The 23466-nt window shown below is 39.0% G+C and overlaps 1 protein-coding gene across 3 annotated transcripts in view; it reads right to left on the bottom strand.

The window, feature by feature from the left end:
• Positions 1 to 18555: 18555 nt before the first annotated feature.
• The window catches only part of rnf213a (ring finger protein 213a), a 48584-nt gene continuing 43673 nt past the window's right edge, over positions 18556 to 23466 (bottom strand). For all 3 annotated transcript variants that reach the window (XM_041777699.1, XM_041777697.1, XM_041777698.1), the window contains 7 exons: positions 23244 to 23424; positions 22781 to 22982; positions 22616 to 22693; positions 22320 to 22517; positions 21998 to 22087; positions 20143 to 20321; positions 18556 to 19337 (listed from right to left, as the gene is read on the bottom strand). In XM_041777699.1, coding sequence (XP_041633633.1) covers positions 19181 to 19337; positions 20143 to 20321; positions 21998 to 22087; positions 22320 to 22517; positions 22616 to 22693; positions 22781 to 22982; positions 23244 to 23424 — 1085 coding nt within the window. In that variant the 3' untranslated portion in view covers positions 18556 to 19180. The remainder of the gene's footprint in view (positions 19338 to 20142; positions 20322 to 21997; positions 22088 to 22319; positions 22518 to 22615; positions 22694 to 22780; positions 22983 to 23243; positions 23425 to 23466) is intronic.

Raw genomic sequence — 23466 nt, forward strand, 5'->3', positions numbered from 1 at the left:
AAATAAGGCTATAAATGTTCATTAATTTAACCTTGAAAGGTCATATTCAGCATCTTTTCATTTTTTTATTAGTTTGAAATTTGTAAAACACACTGACAGATAGAAAGGGTAACCATTAGAACTGATTTATACATCTTTAAAAAATTATGAAAAAATTGAAGTACAAGGTTTTGGCACAATTTCAGTGTAATGTAGTGTTGTAGTACTAGAGAACAGTTCTTGACCACATTTCAAATGTCTTGGTCTTGTCTTGGACTCGAACATTTTTACTCGGTCTTGTTTCGGTCTCGGACTGGCCGGACTCTGGATTTTCCAGCAAGACCAGCAAGACCAGCAAGACCATCACTGATCAGCTATTCTTTGGCTTCATTAATGTGATAATAAGGAGAAGCACTTGCTAAAACAACAAATAGCTACACCTGCAAAAACTCAGACATCAATCCATCTAACTTCTGGTCAGAAATACCTCTGAACATTTACTTTAGGCCTCATTCACCTAACAGATCTAGATAAACATCTCATTTTGGGATATTTTAAATAATTCTTGCCTGGTCAGTGGCTTTTAAATACATACAAGGATTTATTTTTTTACAAGTTAGTTGATCAAATTTGTTAAGATTTAAGATTTTTGCATGTTGTGCTTTGAAGAGTTGCAGACAAACTTGTTTTTATCTGTCAAAGTGATTTAAAAGAAAACTAAAAATTACAGAGAGGATGCTCTTTAACTTTTCAACTTTATCATGTTATTTTAAAATTGATTTTTGTGGTCATGATCTTGTTTCGGTCTCAGTATTAACTTGGTCTCGACCCCCCAAAAGTCTAGGTTTTGTCACGGTCTCGTTGCACTCTGATCTCGGGCAAGTCTTGGTCTCGGATAGTGTGGTCTTGAGTACAACACTAGCAGAATGCTGTTGAATTTAAATTTCACCACAGATCTGTTCTTGTTCCCTTTATCCAAAAAAATCTGCATAATGGCGAAAATTCCACATTATATTTCAGCACTAGCCGACATGTAATTAGGAGAGAAACAGAAACAGTGCAGGTGCTTCGGTTTTCTTTTTCTTTTTGTGGCCAAAAAGAAAAAAAAAATTTTTTTTCTTTGTGCAGTCTGATGATCATATCTTGATATTTCAATGAAGTGTTACAGGGGTACTTCCACCATCCACTGTAGTGTCTGCAAAAGGCCTGTATAGAAAAGTGGATCTTCATACTGATCTTGATATTTGCCTTTGTAGCCCATGGAAAGGTATCCAAAGCAGTTTCAGACTTTTGAATAACCAGATAAAAACTATTCACTGCATTAAAAGCAAAATGTTGGACTAAACTTACCTATACTTGTGGTATAAACTAAGAATTTAACTCACAGAAAAGTTGCCCAGGACATTATATTAAACATATTTCTCCTCCTGTACTGGTTGAATGTAATCTAAGTAGGCAGTGGCCTCATCATGTGACTTCAAATCAAATTTTAGAAAGAAACTGCATTCATTCTAATCAGTACGCCCATTAATAACATTTAACTGCATGTGACCTTCCTGTTATCACCAGGTAAATATCATGTAATTCAAGCCTCACCGTAATTAGTCTGTATTGTTTGTGCAAGCTTCATGTATACAGTTTGGAAATCCATCCTATGGTGCATTACCAGGTAGAGTAAACAGGCTATTTTTCAAAGCCAAGAGCACTTCTGCACTATATTTATAAATGGTCCGATTCAGACGTTTCATACATCTCATTTTAAAGTGAATTTTTCTAAGACTTCAAACCTTCTCAACCTGTAATCTTGATTTGCTTGGAAACATCGCTGCTGTCGACAAAAGAAAAATATACATGTTTCATTTTTAGAAATCAGCGACAGAACAAGAACAGCCTGCCAGTGAGCAGCAGTCAGAACCAAATGAGGGCCCCTGGCAGGAAATTACATGCATGTCGTTCCTGGGCATCACAGAGTAGTGCTGACTTGCCCAAAATAGGCCCTGCCAGTAACAACAATATTACACACAGATTTTTCTATGTGTGTGCAGGTTAAGAAAGCAGACGCTGGCAGCCATTTCTTCCCCTCATTATTTCCATCTACTTCCCCTGCTAGAAAATCCTCAATCTTCTGATGCCATCTCTAATAGCCAAGACAATCAACAAATCACAGGCTGATCCTTAATAAAAGCTCCAGCTCATGGTGGACGATGGCCGACCAGAAATGAGACGGGTGATCTCAAGACATACGAGGTGCCACACTTTCAGGCAATAAAGCCCATAGGTAATAGGATCTATAAGCTCCCTGATTGGCCAAGTTAAATATTACTCTCCATGCACAACAGAAATTAGAATGTTGCCTAAAATACAGGTATTATTATGAGTCTGTTTTACTTACATATATGTATTACTCTGATGTCATACAGTAAAGAACTGCTAGCTAAAGTGACGACTTTGGTCACCGAGTTCAAGTAGGACATTTGCAATTTTCCTCAACTGACAGATTAATCAATACATAATAATACATGCTGAACATCAAATAATTGCTAACCTTAAACTAAATTCAGTTAATAGTGCAAAAAAGTGATGAATGGCAAACCCCCGGCAGAGAAATGAAAACCAAATGTGCACTAAAAAAGATGGCGAATGTGAGTTGTGATCACTTCATGCATGCATTTTTAGTCCTTGTTTTGTGCTCTGGGGCACAGTCATGTTAACCTCACATGCCAGATGGATGTGTTTCACACATCAATCTGGTAAACCTCCCATAGACAGAAAAACTCGGAGGGTGATTGGGTTGTTTGTCACATCTTTACGGGCCAATCAGAGCAACAAAACACGTGACGTCTTAGCCCCTACCGCAGAATATCTCTATAGAGAACTACACAATGTGAACCATGGCGACTGTAGACATGTCAGTACAAGACTTCTGTCGTTTTTGAAAAGAGAAAAACTCATTGCGTTCTTTGTTCATCTTAAACAACGAAATGTCGTCAAGTTTTGCTAAAACGTATGCTATAGCAGCATCCATGGTAATGTCTTCCACCATAATTGCACTGGCATCTTGTCGCTGCTTGCTTACGTCCCGACTCTCCCATGCCCAAAAGTACAGCCCCTCATCGCTGATTGGTCCTGTCACTTTCTAACCGGGCCTAAACGGTTCAGATGAGAGCTTTGCAAGATGGATTCGCCAGAGAGAAACACAGAAACAGATGAATCCATCTGCTTTGCAAGGTTACAGTTATGTTGGATTAGTGAGGGGCCCTGCCCAAACTGTTGGAAGCATAGCATCGTCCGAAGTTTCTTGGTATGTTGAACCACTGAGATTGGCCTTCACTGGATTAAAGGGGCCTAGCCCAAACCCTTAAAAACAACCCAACACCATTATCCCTCCTCCACCAAACTTTACAGCTGGCACAATGCAGTCAGGCAGAAGCGGGATTTATTACTCCACATGCTTGGTGATGTGAGTCTTGCATGCAGCTGCTCAGCCCTGCAAACTCATTCCATGAAGCTCCAAGTGCAGTTTTTGTGCTTACATTAGTGCCAGTGAAAGTTCTGAAGTCCTCAGCTCTGGATTCAACAGAGTGTTTGCGACTTTTATGCACCAGTTGGGATTTTACTGGTTCTTCCACATTGTGGCTGAGTTACTGTTCTTCCTAAATACTTACACTTTCTAATATTATCACTTACAGCTGACTGTGGAATATCTAGCAGGGATAAAATTTCACAAATCATCTTACTGCAGAGTTGGTATCCTATTACAGAACCATGCTTAAAGTTACTGAGCTCTTCAGAACAATGCATTTTGTATCACAAATGTTTGCAAATAGAAACTGCATGGCTAGGTGCCTGATTTTATACACCTGTGCCAATAGATCTGATTGAAATATCTGAATTCAATTAATGGAAAATGTGGGGCCTAATACTTTTGTCCATATAGTGTTTACACTGGCTTACAGTACAACTTTATTCCACTCACAACTATCTCAAACTCATGACAAAGTTACAGTGTTCCTTTGGCCAAAGTTGGGAAAAGAGCGACAACATCTTTTCTGTTATTAAAACTTTCAGTGTGGTTCTGTGCTCTTTATTAATGAGTAAATGTGGTCCAGTTCTGATAAAACTGCTGCTATACTGTAGCTAGAGCCCAGCTAATTGCTACACTGGGAGCAGCCATTGTTATCAGCTTCCAGTACAATTTTTTGGCCAATCCACTGGCTTTGCAAGGTTTGCTGTGCACAGTCAAGTTTATCTATATAATGTTTTTAAAACAATAAAAAGGTCTCACAGGGAAATGGCCCCAGGTTTCAGCACAGTTTTGCCATGGTTTAGCACAGTAAACTCTTGCCGGTGTTACTTCAGCTGATATCTGTCAAGTCTCACTCATTGTAATGGTAAATCCATCTCTTTTAGGAGATGTGGATTGTTTGGCTGAGCTCTGTAGAGCTGGTTGTTCGGCTCCCAAACGACACTTCATTTTGTAACATTTTAGCCTTTTGAATATGGATTAGATAGTGATAAAAACTAGAGGAAAGGAAACTGGCACTCAAACAGGAGCTAGCTACAGTGGCTCATGTTAAAAAGCTTTCTTGTAGAACAGGCTCAGTTGTGACAGCACATCATCACCAGGTATGTCAGTTAAACTTGGAAAAAATTACTGTTTTGTAAGTGTAGGGATTGCACTCCATCTATGTTGGGGCTTTGTCACTTCCTGCCCCCCTTCTGACGTCACTGGAATTGTGTGATTGCCAACAAACTATAAAGAGATCTCCAGGAGTTCTTATATTAGAGGAGTTCAGTTTTAATGTTTTATCGGCTACTACTCGCCCAGTGTTATTGACACACTTATCTTTAACATTTCCTAGTTTCTGGTGATAATGCAGATAAAGCTGCAGATTAAAAGAAGCCAGATTCATTTATTTAGACTTTGATCAACTCTCACATGCAACACTAACTTTGTGTTTTAGCTGGTTTCACATTTCACCATCCCAGTGCATGCACTCACCTCAAGGACAAATATACAGCCAAGTGTTTCCCCATTATATTGGAGCTCTTAATGGCCACATTGCTTATTTTGCCCCTCTGCTGTAGAGAACATGAATTGTCCGGGGTTAATGCAGGAACCCACCTCAGCTAAGGCCGGTCGGGGTGGGAGGCTCAAGGCCGATCTGCTCTGTCTGCTGCCACTGTACTCCACTCAAGAATCCATATCTGTGGAATTATAATTGAGGATAAATATTATCAAGTGCAATTGGAGAGGGTGTTGTGTATTTGTGCTGGGGCCAAGAAGAGAGGCTCAGTGAAACTGAACACCATCTTGAGCCCTGACCACAGGAGAGCTTAGTTGGAGGTAGAAGAACCATCTTCCTCTGTGGACCGCCGGGGGCATTAGGGAATACAAAAGTGAAAGGTCAAGGTGGAGAGTGGCGTCATTTCCCACAACTAAGCCTGAATATTACAGACTATGGCTAACATAAGTCTGAGGAATGAAGAAGCAAAATAAGGAGGCTGTGAAGCACTTTCACCCATGATAGCTCTGCTCCTAAGGGTCTTGGCTCTGTGACGTCCAGCCTTGTCTCCAAGTCTCTCATCACCAGGTGGAAAAAAACATCCTATGATACAAGTTCTCTAATCTTGTACAGGAAAACTGTCAGCACCTCCATACACAGTGAAGAGCTTCCTGCAGCTTGTTACAACACTGGCACCAGCAGTAATCACTCTAATCCTTTGGTATCCATGGTAAACAAAACCTCTTGCACAGCCATTATCTATTCACAGCCAAAGGCCGTCAGATAACAAAGCACATCGGAGAGAAGAGAATGAATGTAGGGAGATGCAAAGAGGCTGAAGAGAGAGAGAAAGAAGAGTGTGAGAAAAAGCAAACAGGAAGAAAGAGAATGGAGGGAACAGTATTTAATTGTATTATATAACACGCTTTGCTGTGTGCCAGGCAGCGACTGTTTTCTCTCTTTCAAAGGAGAGTTTTCTGTTGTAAGAGCTCCAGGCATCTCTCAGCCTCAACGTAAACCGATACTTGTGTTGTTTGATTTTTGTTACGAGAGCCAAAGCCCTCTAAGAATGAAAACTCTGGGAAATGTTACATAATAACAATTTAGGGACATTTATGAGTAAAACATTGAGGTATAAATATGCTTCAGTGTTTTTAAAGACACCTCTCTCATTAGGTAGAGAGTAAGTGGCATTTCTGAGACCAATACATACAACTTACTATAGAGAGGTGAAACTTGGGTGGGAACTTGACACAGCTGCCGAGTTCGCCGAAGGCCAGACAAGTAGGTGGCTCTTTTCACCACCCATTAGGTGAAAAAAAGGACATTTTTCATGCAAGGCAGAAAACAGACAGTCTGCTCAAGTGTTGCATAATTATTAGCATCTGTGTGCCAGCTCAGCAGACAGCTTTATGTGGTGGTGTGTGACAGCATGGACCTTCATGAAAGTTAAAGTTTTTTGTGTTTTTTAATGGTGAATAGGACTGTTTGGAGCAGGATAAAAACAAGTATATTAGTATGTAGAAACCCCAATTCCAAAAAAGATGGGACATTGTACAAAATGTAAAAATAAAAAAAAACGAATACTGTAATTTGCTAACCTAGCACAAACACAAGGTGGTTAATGTTTAAACATGTAAACTTTATTGTGTCTTGAAATATCCACATTCTGAATTTGATATCTGTAATTCGTTCCAAAGAAGTTGGGACAGGAGTGTGTTTACCACAGTGTTAGGTTGCCTTTTCTTCTAACGACACTGTAGGCGTCTGGGGAATTAGTACACTTATTTTGAAATATTAAAAGTGAAATTCTTTCCCTTTCTATCTTGAAGTAACTTCCATCCTATATTGTTTCATATTGTATAGTATTGTATTGTGTTTTATAGTGTTGTCTAGGCTCTTATCATTGTGTACTACATTAACTATATGTATCATATCCTTTGTGTGGAATGGTATGTTATAATAAACATCATTTTGTACCATTTTTAAGGCTTTATTACTGTCAAATGGTATCATACTGCATTACATTACACAGTATTGTAGCATATATTGTGTGGTATGTACTGTTTTGCTAACCTAGCAAAGCAGATGGATTCACCATTTCCTTGTCTCTTACTGGCGAATCCATCTTGCAAAACTCCCGTCTGAACTGTTTGGGCCCGGTTAGAAAGTGACAGGACTAATCAGCGACATGGGGCAGTACTTTTGGGCGCAGCACAGTTGTGAGCAAGCAGCAACAAGAGGCCGGTGCAATAATGGCGGAAGAGCGTGGATGCTGCTAAAGCATTTTATCAGAACTTGACGACATTTCTTAGTTTAAAGAAGAACAAAGAACAGCAGTGAGCTGTTTTCTTTTCAAAAACAACAAAAGTCATGTACTGACATTTCTACAGTCACCATAGTTCGTGTTATGCAGTTCTGTATGGACTTTACTCCTTCGGTAAGGGCGCACCTCAGCAGCGGCTACGTTACGTGTTCTGTTGCTCTGATTGGCCCGTAAAGATGCGACAGACAGAACGTTCTGAGTTTTTTTCAAAGGCTCTGTATGAGAGGTTTACCAGATGGATGTGTGAAACAAATCCATATGGCGTGTCAGGTTACTGTTTTGCTTTGCTTTATGGAATCATATCATTTGTGTGGTATAGGTTCTTATAGTTTTTTAAGTTTTATATTATATCATATTTAATCATTTGTAAAGTATCGTTTTATGGGACTGTATTGTACCAACAAATCACATTGTATTGTTTTGTAATGTATGGTATCATATTGCATCCTATTGTATGTTATATTGTATTATATTATACCATATATCATATTGTATCATGTCTTTTTGTTGTATCATAACATACCATTTCACATTGTATTGTATTGTATCATGTCGTATCTTACTCTATGGTAGCATGTCGTGTCATTTCATATAGATTGACTGTACTCTGTCATATTCTTTGTGTGGAATGGTGTGTTATAATTTGTATCATACTGTACCATTTTTAAAACATCTCTGATATGGTATCGTAATGCATTGCATCATATAGTAATGTATCATATCATATTGTGTGGTATCGCACTGTTTTGCTTTTTTGTATGGAATCATATCATTTGTATGGTATAGGTTCTTATAAGTTTTATATTAAATCGTATTGCATCGTTTGTAAAGTTATCATTTTTAAGGGACTTTATTGTCCCGTCATATCATATCGTGTTGTTTTGTATTGTATGGTATCATATCATATCTTATCATGTTGTATTATTGTATGTTGTATGGTAAAATATCATGTTATATCATAGCATTTTATATCATGTGGTATTGTATTGCACTGTATTGTGTTACATTGACTGTATGCTGTCATATTCTTTGTGTGGAATGGTATGTTATAATTCTTTTTTTCATTCATTTGTATTTTATCATATTGTTTCGTATTACATTGTATCATTTTGATTGTATGGAATGATATCATTTGTTGGGTATAAAAGTTTTGTTTTAGTTTTATGTGGTAATATACTATATTGTTTGTATGGCATCATTCATTTTTTGTATAATATTGTATCTAATGGTAGTGTACCTTACATCATATCATTATTCTGTAATGTCACATTATAGAATAAGTAATCTTATCTCATAATATTGATTGTATTAGATTTTTTTGGATGGTAAGGTATAATTTGTACCATGCAATATCATTATGTTATCATGTCATACTGACTGTAACACATACCATATTATATAACATAATATCATAATTTGTTGCATCCTATCATAATGTATCATTTGTAAGGTAACACTCATATCAAATGTATTATATTGTATCATATTGTTGTATGATGCAGAATGTCTATATTGTATCACATGTCATGTCCTGTTGTATTGTTTTGTTTTGTATTATACTTATTATATGTAACCATTACAATTGTTTGGTATGGCTAGGTATAACTTGTGTTGAACTCTATCATATGGTACTGTGTCATACTGACTATCATATCTCATTATAGTTTATCCTGATGTATCATAATGTCATTACTGTTGCATTGTATTAGTAAGCTATCACTTGTATATCAGTGTAAGGTATAATATGGTATCATTTATATAGCATTATACTGTATATTGTAGCATATCTGTGTTAATTTCATAACTAAAATCATGACTAAAAATGCTCATCTAGGACCTTTTATGAGGATAAAGAAGAGACTAAGAGTAGCTTGAAACAAACTCAAACAAGACTAGAATATAATTTAGCTTTAGTCAGACATTCAAAATCATGTTTTTTTTTTCTTCATTATGGGTAAATCTGTCAAAAAACAACATATCTGTAGCCGTAAACATCTCCAAGAGGGGATTTAAAAATTGCTATTTGTGACAAAGTGATTGAAGTAAACTGAATTTACCCGATTTAACCTCCTGGAGGAACAAGAAGCTGGTAATCACTGTTTGTCTCCAAGCCTGGAGACGGCATCCAAAACTGTGTCTATAAAATATATACAGTCAAGTAATTCTGGCTCTTTCCCAGTCCTTTTTTTTCTTTTTGCAGTGCTTTTCATACCCCTTAAAACAAGTCTGTGAGAACAGCAGGAGCTTCTAACAATGTAAATTCAGCTCAGTGTCTGACACATAACCCCGTCTCTGCTTCAGCCTCTTCCTTTTATTTGGTAAATGCGAGACATATTTCTGGACGGCTCAAACACAATCTCATCTTACCATAACAATCTGATTCAATATGTGCTTTTATTGTTGTGGAATGCAACGGCTGAGCCGTCTGTCCGTAGCAGACAGTGGGGTATCGGGATTCAAGCTTTTGTACTGAATCAGGTAAAGTCGAGACTTCTTCTCCTGAGGTGAGTTTTGCAGCACTGGCTCCACCTAGGATGCAAAAACAGAAGGAATTTATCTTTAAAGTGATCTTTAACAGCACACTTTCAGTTTAGTTTGAATGCATTGCTGCTCATTGCAATGCTATTATCTGTTCTCAGTTGGTTATTTGCATGTACTTCTTCCAGGGATGTTGCTTTGAAACCTGCTCTCATGCATAGCAAAAAAATTAACTCACTCTCAAATCCTGAAATGCTGTGCCTCCCATAATCCCTTGTGGTATGTTCCCACTTAACCAGTAATTGTATTTTCTCTTCACGTATTTAATAGAACAACATGGCAGCAGTGCGGTTAATTTCTTCCTTGTGCTTGGAGGACAACCCAAGTGTTGAGTGCAAAGAGAAGTGCACACAATTAGCTAATATAATTCACAGATGTGCTCACTGAGGTTTTCTTTTTCGTCATAGCGTCGCAGAGTTTGGACACGCTCTCTGCTCTCACCCCACTGTGACCTACTGGCACATACATTTCAAATGACGTAGTAATTAAAATACACTAATTTGATAATAATGCAATAACAGCAGCACCCTGAAGGGCTAATTTAAAGAAAACATTTTCCCAGACCGCCAGTAAAGCATATGTAATGCCCCATAGAAAATACAGTAGCCTGTTGGTGTGCTCTCGCAGGTCTCCGGGGTGTTTCAGGGTACTGATTTCATACCACAATCATTAAAATCTTAGCTCCCTTTTGGCCCAGCGCGCCTGACTGGCGACGGCGCCTGTGAATGATATTGGATCCCCCAAGGTGTAAACGTGATGAATATCTGGCTGTTTTGCAAAGGGTTTAGTATGAAGCTCCAGCACAGATCAAGGCACAGTGACGATTTGAAGCTGAACTTTATATTGTTTTCAGTGGATTGAGGAGTTCATAGGGCATCTCCAAGGGGTTAAAAGATACATAGGAGTAACTTAAGACAAGAAGGACCGATGAGGTCTGCTGACCTGGATTTACCTGCATGGACTTTTTAGACATTATGTTGTGACGGGCTCTACAGTACTTTACAAGAACACTGAAGGAAGAGGAGAATGAAAGAGTACAGTTCGCTTAATTTAACTGTTATATTACCAGATAATCTAGCTGAGTTGTGATCAGCAGCTAATGTTTATTCAAAATACGAGATCAAAACATCAGAAATAGTTTTGGGACACTGATCCAAACACCTGGTTGATATCCTGCAAAGAGCTGTACCAGCCATGAGTAAGTTTTGTCCATTCATTGTTTGGTTGCAGTTTTCAGTGAGAGGGATGTGAAAGCAAAGTCAGAGGCATGTGGATAAGTGAGGCGTCTATATAAACATTAGGCAGATGTAGAGGCGTGGTCTTTGTTCCTGAATCAAGTTTATAAAACCTAACACCAGCTATGATGTAAGATTGAAACCTATGCTGAAACTATCACTACTGTTAGTAGAGCTCAGGACCTACAAAATATTGTAAGGATATGACATTCTCTCTTTATTTAACCAAAGACAGAAAATCGTTTCTTAATGAAGTGTTAGATACAGAGCTGTCTTGTCTCTAATCCTCTATGAACAGGCTAACAACTACAAATAACTTCTGCCAAGTGCCTTTAATCATTAAACAGCACCAAAAGTGTAATATGGCCAAGTGTTTTTGGTTAGGTGATAACGAAAGCCTACACCTTACAGCTGCGGGAACTTAAGCTCTTTTCAGTGATCCTGCTCATTTTGCTAGGCTCAGCAGAAAGAGTCGGCTCTTTCAGCTCCCAAACAGCTCTAAATTCAGGTAGCAGTCTGGCTTTGTTTGACCTGCGAATTCTAGCAATAGTATTACACATGATTAATATCTGGGCAGGTATTTTACTCCAACTGTGCTCAATTTTTAAACATGATGAATATATCATGTAACCAGGCTTGACATTAACTTTGTTGCTCACTGGCCGACGTGTCTACCTGTTTATGAAAAGTTACTAGCCACTGAGCATTTCCACTGGCCACAATTGTGTTGATTGGAAACTATGTGTCACATTGCAAATTGGGTATGTCTGGTATGAGATGAAACACATGCTCCATTTCCTTCTTTCATGGATACTAAGTTTATACTAATATTAAAACACTGACATTGATTTATGTTATTCAGAAAAATCAGAAATGCAGCTGGTTTCATCTAAATCTCACTCGGACAAATATCCATCAGAAAATGCTGAGGTTGTGACACTGATAAATTCCACTGGCCGATGTGGCTAGTTGAAGTCAATCTGGTACCTGCCACAGCTTAAATCCACCTAGCATTTGGCTAGTTGGTCAGTGTAAATGTCAAGCCCTGCACCCTTATCCAGAAAATTTGGCCTGCTAAAGCAGTGTCTGTTGTCTAAATGAGTCTGATAAATGAAGTGTTAGAATCATAACAATTGACGTTACCTTGACTGGCTGCAGTTAGTCCATGCGTCCGCAAGATAGCAGGATTTTCCCTTCAGTGTAGAATACACCTGAGGAAAAATATCCAAACAAGCTTACCGATTCTCAACTCCCATCAGCAAAAGGAGCTAACAAATTAAACAAAATACTACAAAAGAGTTAACAATTTTTCATTTATCTTTATGTAGAAAATTTGGCCTGCTAAAACAGTGTCTGTAGTCTAAATAAGTCTGATAAATGAAGTGTTAGAATTATAACTATTGACGTTACCTTGACTGGCTGCAGTTAGTCCATGCGTCCACAAGAGGGCAGCATTTCCTCTTCAATGTAGAAAACACCTGAGAAAAAAACCTCGAAACAAGTGTACCGATTCTCCAATCCTAACAGCAAAAGGAGCTAACAAATTAAGCAAAACATTACAAACCAGTTAACAGTTCTTCATTTATCTTTATGTAGAAAATTTGGCCATGAGCCTAAGGGTGCTGTCACACTGGCCCAGTTGTTTCGAACCACACCACAGCGTGCTTTTACACTAGCAACATCAATCCGTGCCCTGGTCCACTCAGTCTGAAACAGCAGGTGGTGGTATGCATGTAGCTGGTTTGTAAACCTACCAAGGGGGAGAAAGAAGAATAAGCTACCATGGCAACCACTCAGGTCATGGCCTGAGTAAAGATTGATTTTGTTTTAACCCGGCAAAAAAGTCCATCCTGCCATCATGGATTTTTTAAAATCACTTTTTAAGATTCCAGCAACATTCATATCTACACATCTAGGTGTAGCTCAGTGGATTAAGTGGACCTAAGCTGCATGGAAACAGTGGTTTTTGAGGTGACAGAAAATTTGTATTGCCTTTGCATCTCATCTCACTGACTCCAACTTGTGCTCATCCGAAAGGTCAGTCCTAACAGACCGTTTTTTGGCTTGATTCTGATGATTTTTGCCTTTTATTGAGGAAAAATGTGAACAAACTATAGCACCATGGAAGGAAGTTTTGTTTTGCGACGACATCATATAGCAGATACGTCACTATCCCTTATCCGGGCACGGCTGCATTCACACCTCATGAGAACCGTGCCAGAGTCCACTTGAATTGCACCTGAGACCACCTCCCCCAGTTGGCCTGGGCCCAGTGCTCTGGCGTGGCTTGTTTGCATTCACACTGACCAAAGCGAATTGGACTTTGGGCTCAAGTGTGTGACGATCTGGGACTGGTATGGAAGCCATGGAAATACTTGCAGAGACTTGCAGAATTTTTATTCACTTTAACTAGAAGATGACTATGAAAAGACTTTAGTTAAAGACTGCAGAGCACTATAACATGAGCAAGTGTTGAAAATAAGAGCTATTTTAATGTATATTTATTTATTTCTGCTTAATGTCATACTCTCTTTTTGAGCGAATATTTTAACCTAATTTATATTTTGTCTTTTCCCTCCTCAAAGTTGTGCCTTAAATGCTCTTAATGATGTAAGCTTATTTTGAAAAGGGTGCACTTAAAATAAACCTGCCTTTTTGTTATATGTTTATATTTATTCTTAGTCTAATGTGCTCTAATGTTACTCTGAATTTCATATCTCCTTTTTTTGTGTCCTCTTTCATTCACTGTGCAGTCATTTGCTAAACTTCACATTTCTTCAAATGTGCTATGTAAGTAAAGTAGATTAGATTGGATTGGTTAAATTATTCCAATCCCATGTTTAACCACCACTTTCCAGAAATCATCCATCTGGCTCTGGTCCTTTTAGGAGTTGGATTTATAGTGTAATCTGTGACTACCCTCCAAACTAATGCTTCCAAGAAACTTGCTGAGTATACTGTGCCTCTAAATTACTCAACAAAAGCTCTGACAAAGTACAGCCATGCAAATCAAGTCCTTCATCACACTGCGGCTGCAAACAAAAAGAGGTCATTTCTGCACATCATTATCCACCTTTGTTAATCATAATTTACCCACATGCTTGTGACCTGATCCCGACTGTCCATGAAGCATGAATATCATTAAATGTGAGCCACGATGCACAGTAATCTGTCCCTAATTCCTCCTCATCAAGAGACAAAGACAAGAAACGAGCAGAGAGCAGGGGAAAGAATTCGCTCCCTTTGTTTCCTCGCTGGCATGGCGGCTTTGAAGCCTACAGAAGTGGAAGTTAAAGTGATTAAACTTGCTCACTGAGGCTTGTTCTGCAGGACTGAGTTGCACAAATCACGCCTCATGACCCATTTGAGTGTGATTATTAAGTAGCAAGAACACTACTTCCACATTTAGGTTTGTTGATGAGAAAGAGAAGCATGGCTATAGCACTTGTTGGCCTATGGGGAAATGAGTGGCAGCTCTAGATTAAGTCCATCAATCAAAAATCTGAGTAAAGACTCCAAGACCAATGTCTCTATCAAGATTTATTAATCAGATTTTTATTTTCTTATTTACTGTTTTTCCAGCATGTTACTGAAAAAGTACAAAAACCTGAGAAGTTAGCTACAGTAGTAGAGTAATGCTTGGCTTAAGTTGCATTGATATTCACATGCTCAGTTAGAGTAAGAGTCAAAAGCAACCAAGGAAAAATGGCTGCAACCTTCATCTGGGGCGTACAATATTTTGCAGAACTTTTAGGCATGTTTGGGCCAAAAACTGAGGCTGAAGTAAGGCATAGATATGGCGAGTAATCCACTTGAGTGCACACAAGGATTGACACAACTCCAGTCGTGCTCTGGATGTCCTTGCATCAACAGGGGCATGGGAAAATAATCTGTTTAGGGCGGAGTAAGGGGTGGATGTGCCGAGTAAGCATGGCTTACCATGGGTTGCCATGAGCCCCTGGTTGTGCTGTGGATGTCCAGCAGCCTGAAAACCACTGGTGGTGTCCAAGCATATCAGCAGGGGTGAAAAGACCTGGACAAAAAAAATGCTGTCGAGCTTGACCTCGGCTTCCAGAACTCTATCTGACCAGTCAGGAACAGGTAGTCGGGCTCTGGTTGGCTGTCATGTCCCCCCTGTATACTGCACAACAAACAACTGATGGATAGCAAGACATCCAAGGGAGTCATGTGCCTAAAAATTTTTGTCTGGATGTGTGAAAATCACAGTGTACGCCTAGCTTTAGGCTCAAGTTGAGCATTACCATGGACTCAAATGGGATCAGTCATACTTTTCCATGTCATTTTTTACCTTTATATGTTTATAAATAACCATACTTCAGTTATATAATTTGCACTCATGCTGCCATATTTTGACTGATCTAGCCTGGCCATGCTTTGCTGCTCCCTCTGCAAGCTGTTTTTGCAACCCTCCTCCACCCCAGCTCCTTCTTTATGCTATATCTGACAATAACAGTGTAATTTGATGTGGCAATATCTCAATCTGTGGAGCCGGCCAAAGCTTGTAAGTCTAGAAAAAAGGTTATAAAAGGCTTTTATTCATATATATATATATATATATGTGTGTGTGTGTGTGTGTGTGTGTGTGGGAGGGGGGGTTAGGTTCATTAAGTTTTGCTATAAGAGGTTTCATTCAAGAACAATCTTTGAACACATAATGCATATGTATGAAATGTGTGCACTTAGCACTAATGCTACTAACAATTAAATGCAATATCTTGAACATTTGTAAGTGTATATTTGTACTGATTATTGTCACAGGATTATATATACATATCTATATATTGTTTGTTTAAATTTGCTGATGTAGCTTGTTTGCTTGCTTATTAATGTGTCTGGTCATGTGACTGTTCATATGACTATCTTACTTGTATATTGTAAGGCACCACACACTTTTCACTTTAGTTTGATGAAAAGCAGTGCCTGAAATACTGCAATAAATATTTTAGACTTTGCAGTGTAAAAGGCACTTTCTGTTTGCTTCAACCCCCCTGACTCAGCATGTGCCCATCTTGATTTGAAGTGCATGTTCAGACTTTCCACTGACAAAAATTAAATCTTAAAATTTTGAAAAAAAAACAAAACACTATCTTGTGAATTCGGAAAAACAGGCATTTTCCAGCTTAATTCAGAATCCTGCCTTTCCACTGAGATAAAATTTAAAGCAGTTTACAAGAGTGAAATCTGAACACTTTTCAGCCTTGACTCTCGTGGTCTCAATCATTTGGCGGCAGACTCCCAGAGGGTGGTCACTTCCATAGTTTACTTTCACAGGCCAAATGCTTCCATTTGTCATTGTTATGCTAAACACTGCTTTGGTATAGAGGAAATTGAATTAGGGAGCCGTCCAGCAGCAGTCTTCAGTCCGTCTTGTCCTTATCATCTCCATCGGCCTGATCAGAAACACATTGAGCTCCCACCAACAGAGGGTCAGAAAGTCACGTAACCTTCGGCATGCAGCCGTTTCCTGAGCACTCCATCACGGCTAGCCTCTTGTAGGTTTTAGAGTAATGTCACTCGTTAGTAAACGGACATTTATTGAGTAGGAGTACAGTAGTAAATGGTCGAGAAACTCCAGTACAACAACCACTGTACAACTGCTTAGGGAAATAGAAGATATTAAGAGAAACTTAAAGTACCCCATGCTGCCACCTGTAGATTATTTAAATTCCCCTTGAAGACACATTTCATTTTATGTGACTTTGAAGTGCAACAGACATGTAACAGAGCAGTATGCCAGGGTATGGCAAATTAAAACCTCATTGTCATTAGAGGCAGTTATACCAAGAAAATATGACTTGTAGATTGTATTGCAACTGATCCAACATCACTTCTTGCAACTCCAGGAATCAACATGAGCAGCTCGGCACTGTCATAGTTTATAAATGGTGGAGTTTGGTGTGGGTTGTGAAGGCTGGTGAAGTGCAAAAACATCTCTGCCAAGAAGCGCTTTCCATGTGGTTCTTTACTCCTCTCTTTCAATAAAGAAATGCTTACCAAATCTGACAAAACTGCATCTATTCTATAGCTACATTTGAGCTAATTGCTACACCAGCAGCAGTCATTGCTACTTGCTAGCAATAACTAAATCCCAACCATAACTATTGCAAACTTTGCTGAAGCAGGTCAGGAGAAGAGCAAAGGTATCTTTTCCACCAAGAAAAGCTTTCTGTGCAGTTCTTTCCTTGTTTTGTAATAGAAATGGGGCAAATCACTCCTCCAGCAGCCATAGCTGCTTTCAGTGCAACTGAGTCCTGATTATAGCTACTGCCTCGTTCTCCAATGATGCTGATTGGTCAGGTCTGTTTCAGGACCTGGTAAAATCATTTCAGACTTCAGCTTTGCAAGTTGGATCTGCCTGATGACAGACATGAAATCTGGCCAATCTAAGTTAATTTAAGATGGTTAAAATACATCCTCAAAGTATGTGATGTCTAGTTATGACATCTTTGGCCACAAGATGAGGGTGTTAGTCCCGTTTGATGGAGAGTTTGATGACATAAATCTTAAACCTTATTTTTTTAATGATGCCAATCTTTTTTCAGAAAGACAACGTCTTTCCCAATTACTGATACTTATTTGATGCTTTGTTTGAGCAAAAGTACCTGAATGGGTTGCTCTTATTCATTTGAGCAAAAAGCTTAAGTGGCATTAAATGAGATTTAGGATTACTAAACAGTCTGGTATGATTTCACCCTGGCAGATCTCAATCTCTATCTTTACTTGTTTAACAGAAATTTAGAACCAAAGTTATTTCGAGACACTTTACAAAGAGGGCAGGTCGAGAGCGTACTATATATAATAAATCAAAATAAAATTAAACAAATGCCCCATTTTGTCAAGACGACTAATTCTGGTTCAGTCAGGACCACTTTGTGGCCATAAAATTCCCTCTTCATTAGCAGTCGTTAATTTGCTCTTACTGCTGTTACTTATATTTGGCGCTGTGGCTGTTCTTCAACAAGCCTATGTGGAAAGCATCAAGCAGGAACAGCACACGTTCCTGCTCTTCCTGTGAGTACAAGCAGGGCCAAAGCAGGGAGAGAAGCAGCAATAAACCCTGAGCAGAACAGGCATCAGTGACAACAGAATGACATTGGTTATGACAGACCCAGCATAGAGGAGGAGCTGGGGTGGAGGGCTGCAAAAACAGCTTACAGAGGGAGAAGCGAAGCATAGCCAGGCTAGAGCAGTTAAAATACTGCAGCTTGAGTGTAATTAGCCGATAATGAGCTTAGAGCAAAATCAGCTGGTCATCAGCTGATGATGACTTGTGTAAGATGAGCTAATCTCAATAATATGGTGACGTTCAACTCGGTGGCCTGCATGAACTAATGTTATATGTTCAATTTGTGGTACTTGGTTAGCTGAGAGACAACTGTCAAACTATCCATTTTTTAAGTGACTTTCAGTGTATTTTTCTAATCAAACACAATCACACTGCATATTTGAAAGTTCTGGTTTAATTGAAGGAGCTATTTCTTACAGAGTCAACATAGAAAACAGCAAACGAAACAAAATGAAAGTGAAAACTGGAATGTAAACAATGTAGCATTTAAAGAATATAAACATTTTTTTTCTATATTAAAAGAGTGAAAAGAAGGATAGTGCAACTTTTACATATTCATGATACATCAACAATGACAGATAAAGAGAAGGAAATGATACATTGTACTTGATTCAGATTGATTATTAGTTTTACCTGAGTAGAGTTCAAATTTTTTTTTATTTTTGCCTCTCTAACAAAGACAAATTCACATTTCAAGTAAAGTGTCAGAAGAACGGCACAAGATGTCTGAACATTTTGATGCTTGAGAAAACAAGAGAACACAAAGCAAGACAAGACAAACGTTTCTATTTTCATACAGGTCAGCTGTAGATGAGAACACTTGCTTTGTGGCACTATGAATCTTCATAACAGTGCTTTTTAAAAAGGCACATTCCTTCTGCATAAATATGTGTAAATTATTGATTATACCACTCAACTCTGCTTCAATACTGTTGATTTATCATGGATGTAAACTTCATCTGAGGTATTTGAGTACGTCAAATAAAGAAGACAAAATAATCCAACCCTCTCATTGTCTCTGTCCGCGCTCCTGCTTGAAGGCCATGATGAACTTCCAGGCTTCCACATAGTGACAAAGGCAGATCTCTCCTGGAAACAGCTCCTCCACATCAGGGGGGATGTCCATGTCTTTGCGCTCCATGTAGGAAAACAGCGTGTCTTTTAGGCTTTTAGGGGAGAAAACAATTATTAATGTTATTAGATACTGAGAATGGAAACCAACAAGAACAAAATTAGGGCTGTAGTTAATGAAAGAAAACTTGGTTGCCTATTATTACACCTATGCAACAACCAATCGACTGCATGTTGCCAATAGATCAACCCGACTAGAAACAGTGTCCTCATTGCAACCCCAGGTAGTATAAATGAACTTAAAATGAACATAACATTCTTAATGCAGCCTAACAAATTAATATAAACATCATTATAAACATTGAAATAACAACTGTCTCAGATGATCAGCATGAACCTGCCTACATTCATTTGTTTTCCATGATAACAGCACGATAACTATAAAAGTTTCCAAACAAACTTCAACTCACAAAGTTGTTTTTGTCCAGTTTGAAATGGTTACTACTGAGAGGACCCACTTCCAGTCAGCTATCTTTGTAAAAATTTCCATCCAGACAGCATGCAATGTATATTTACTGAGGTGAACTGAAAATAAGTCTGCAGGTCGGGATGTAAAAAAAAAAAACTTTTAGGTACCAGGAGACCTTGCTGTCTCTCTCCTCTACTCTCTATTGATCTGTAACATATGTGAGATTTTTAATGAGATGATCTTGTGGCTTAATAACACAGATATAGAGGCAGAGGGGGTAGAGGCTATGACAGAGAGTGGAGCAGTGAAATCCCAGTGCCACCTGAATACAAATAAAATTTTTGTGTCAAGTCATGGATGTATTGTTTTGAGTGCTGTAGAGTTGGAAACAGAATTTAAAGAATTTAGAGCATTATCTAATTATACTTTACCTCCAGTCAGGCCTGAAAGTGTCAAGTGCATTGGACTTCTTGAGAACGAGAACCAGGAACTCGTGCATCTCCAGCAAGAAAGTGTCTGCACTGGTCTTAGAAAAGAAGCCTGTCAGCAGCCGGTGCTCGTCCTCACCCAGGGCTTGTTTGTACTTCTCAGAGATGCCTACAAATGGATCCTAAAGAACATAAGAAATGAATGCAACAGTCAAAAAGTAACAACAAAACATTTATAAACGTCCATAAACGCATGTGAACTTGGATGTTAGCAGGCGTCTTTTAACACATGCATTTAGGTCTCTACTGTTGATCAGTAACACAAGAAGACACCCTAGTGAAAGCTGCTCTCCTTAGTGTCATTTTCACAAGTATTGAGAGTAAATCAGATTTAAAAGTATGGACTGCAACGTTTGTGATCAACTTGGATATTAAAATCCAACAAATTGCAGTTATAAGTTTGCAATCATGTGATCCCTAATGGCTGGGTGGTGGCAGGGAGTAGGGCACACCTGTTGGGAATGAAGGGGAAAGTGAGACTCTAAACCTCTAAATGGATCTCTACACTGCAATTACCATCAGAAAACTTCTACATGAATCAATTCACCTGGCATGAAGTTGATAAATATCCCAAATTACTCAGCCCTGCAGGCCTCCTAGCATCTAGCATTGTCTAGACAGATGAAGGGAGACAAGAGTCCAGACGAGTCTTGTTCTGAGCTAAGAGGCTAGCTGAGCCCCTTCAACATATAAAACTAGAAAAGCACTCGGAGAGCGCAGACCTCCGCTATTAGCCCTATCTCCCAATAGAAAAGAATCCTTTGAAAAATTCCTGGATCCAGACGGTGATCCGGATCACTCCCAAAATCTAATCAGTTCTTCCTTATGCCATTTAGACAGTTTCTGAAAATTTCATCAAAATCCGTCCAGAAGTTTTTGAGTTATGTTGCTAACAAACAAACAAACTAACAAACCCCACCGATAACTTAACCTCCTTGGTGGAGGTAAAAATCCTCATTTTATCAAATCTGGGCTTTTTATTGAAACTATGATGTACCATGAACCAAATAAACCTTGTGGGGTGAGCAACCAAATAATGATGTGCCGTTCAAGAGCAAGCCTGTACTACGAACAGCTCTTTAATGTGAGCCACTGTAGCCAGCTCCTGTTTGAGTACCAGTTTCCTTTCCTTTATCCTTTGTCATATCTAATGCGCTTTAAAAAAGCCGAACTGTTACCCAATAAAGAGCTGTTTGGTAGCCAAACAACCGGGTCTAATGAAATGAGCCAAACCAGACCGTTTTGTGGAAACGGACCCTACTTAAGCCGTGTGTGACAATGCTTTTATTTTTTTCCAGTTTTTGTTTGGGTTATAAAATAACTAATGCTATTCTTGCTATTATGTAATATTCATAATCTATTAGGACATTTTAAACTTATAATTTTGTGGCTTTGACAGGCTTATAGGTCGCATATGCTTGTCTCATTTTAAGTTGCATTTTGGCCAATTCTTCTTCTTACTTTTTTTAAGGTGCAAATTAATATTTTGTATCTTACAGCTACCAAGGCCTACTTCTTGCTCTCCATTAACATCAGCCCCTTTCTTTCATATATTTCTCCTTATCTCTTGCTAAAGTTCCTGCCATGGCAGAAGCAGTAGAAAGAGATTCTGCTGGTGCATGTGCCAACAGAAGCCAGCTACGCTTGCACTTAAGGATGTCTGCAGCCAGGTGCCTCTCACTATGATGGCATAAAAGTCATGTTTATGTCACAAATTATTACTCACGTTATCAAACTGATTACAAATGCCACTTCCAAATCTCTACATGTATGCTGGTAGACTTCTGTGATGACTTACCCTCTTGAGTCGCAGCATATTTTCAGATTTCAGTGAGATCAGGAGCTGCCACAGAGCCACACAATGCTTCAGACGACACATGCTCATAGCCTGAGGGCAAAACAGAAAAACATCAATGCATATAAAATACACACCAATGCAACCTTGTTTATTTAAATCCACTATTATGTTATTAAACTGTAGTAAAGTATAGCTAAAAGTAGCCTTAAAAGCTGTAATCAGGGCACATTTGGTTAATTCTTTACAAAGTAACTAAAGTTTTGTTCAGTCGCAGCTGGAGAACATGCAACAAGTTTTAATATCTCGTTTCTGATGGGCTGACCTTGAAGATGTGCGGGGCCATCTGGTTCTCCATCTGCAGCACCTCCTCCAGGTAAGACGACAGCTGCATGTGAGGATCTCCCCCGGTCATGGCGAGGAAACCGAGGGCCACTTCCAGTGTGGACAAGGCCTCACACACCTCACTGTAGGAGTGCAGCTCCCCCGCCATGGCAAACAGGGTGAGAGTCTGGAGTTGCTCCTGATGACAAACAAACACAAGAGGAACAATGTCATTAAGTGAGAAAAACACTTGCATAAAATAATGATGCTATTCTGCAGGTATTTATCATAACTTACTTGCTTGACTTTTGCTTTGACATCCTTCAGGATAATCTCATAGTTCCGGTCATGTCTGTTCACTAGTGTTGGAATACCCTGCAGGATAAAAAGGACAAAAACGAGTTATCTTAACTATTTTCCAAAGTAAGCAGGGCTTATTTTTATGCTTTTTTAATTGCTTACATTGAGAGTGATGAGAGGTTTGCCCAGTAGGAAGCGAGAGAATATCTGCTGCTGGATTTTGGGCAAGTCGTACTCATGAAGAGTCTCCTGGCCTCTCTCGATGCTGTACTGGGTGTTAGACAGAACCAGGGGCATCAGATCCCTGTCCAGCTCATACCGGATAACATGCAGGTCAGTCAGATCTGCAGGGCTCACTTTGTAGCTGAAGAAGGGAGAAAAAGACCCATCAGTATTGACAGATATTGTCCCTGTTTTATGGTAGTATTTCTAGAAAGTTACTTTGAATATTTATCTAACTTTGCAGCAAAACCATCCTCTTTTTTAATTATTTCTAACCCAACAAACCGTAACTTAAAAAATACACCAATAAACAGCTGAATGCATCTGATGAATAGTTTTGCATAGAGTGCTTCTGCAGCCAAACATGAGCAAAGGTAAAAAAATAGGACAAGAGTGCCCCCACCTGGTCTCCTCCCCTGTGTGTTTATCCACACAGTAGATTAGGTCATTGTGCAGAGCGATGAGGTAGCTGACGAGAGCTGTGGAGCACAGGCCTGGGCCCTGTCGTCGTGGTAACAGCACTTTAAAATCACTTTTGAGGTTCAAGTCCAACTCGCAGAGATCAGCTGGGATCTTGATCTCACCTGAGGGGTGGTAGTTCATGTCAAATCTTACATTTGAACAGA

The sequence above is a fragment of the Cheilinus undulatus genome, linkage group 21 (assembly GCF_018320785.1).
Source record: "Cheilinus undulatus linkage group 21, ASM1832078v1, whole genome shotgun sequence".
Taxonomy (NCBI): Eukaryota; Metazoa; Chordata; class Actinopteri; order Labriformes; family Labridae; genus Cheilinus; species Cheilinus undulatus.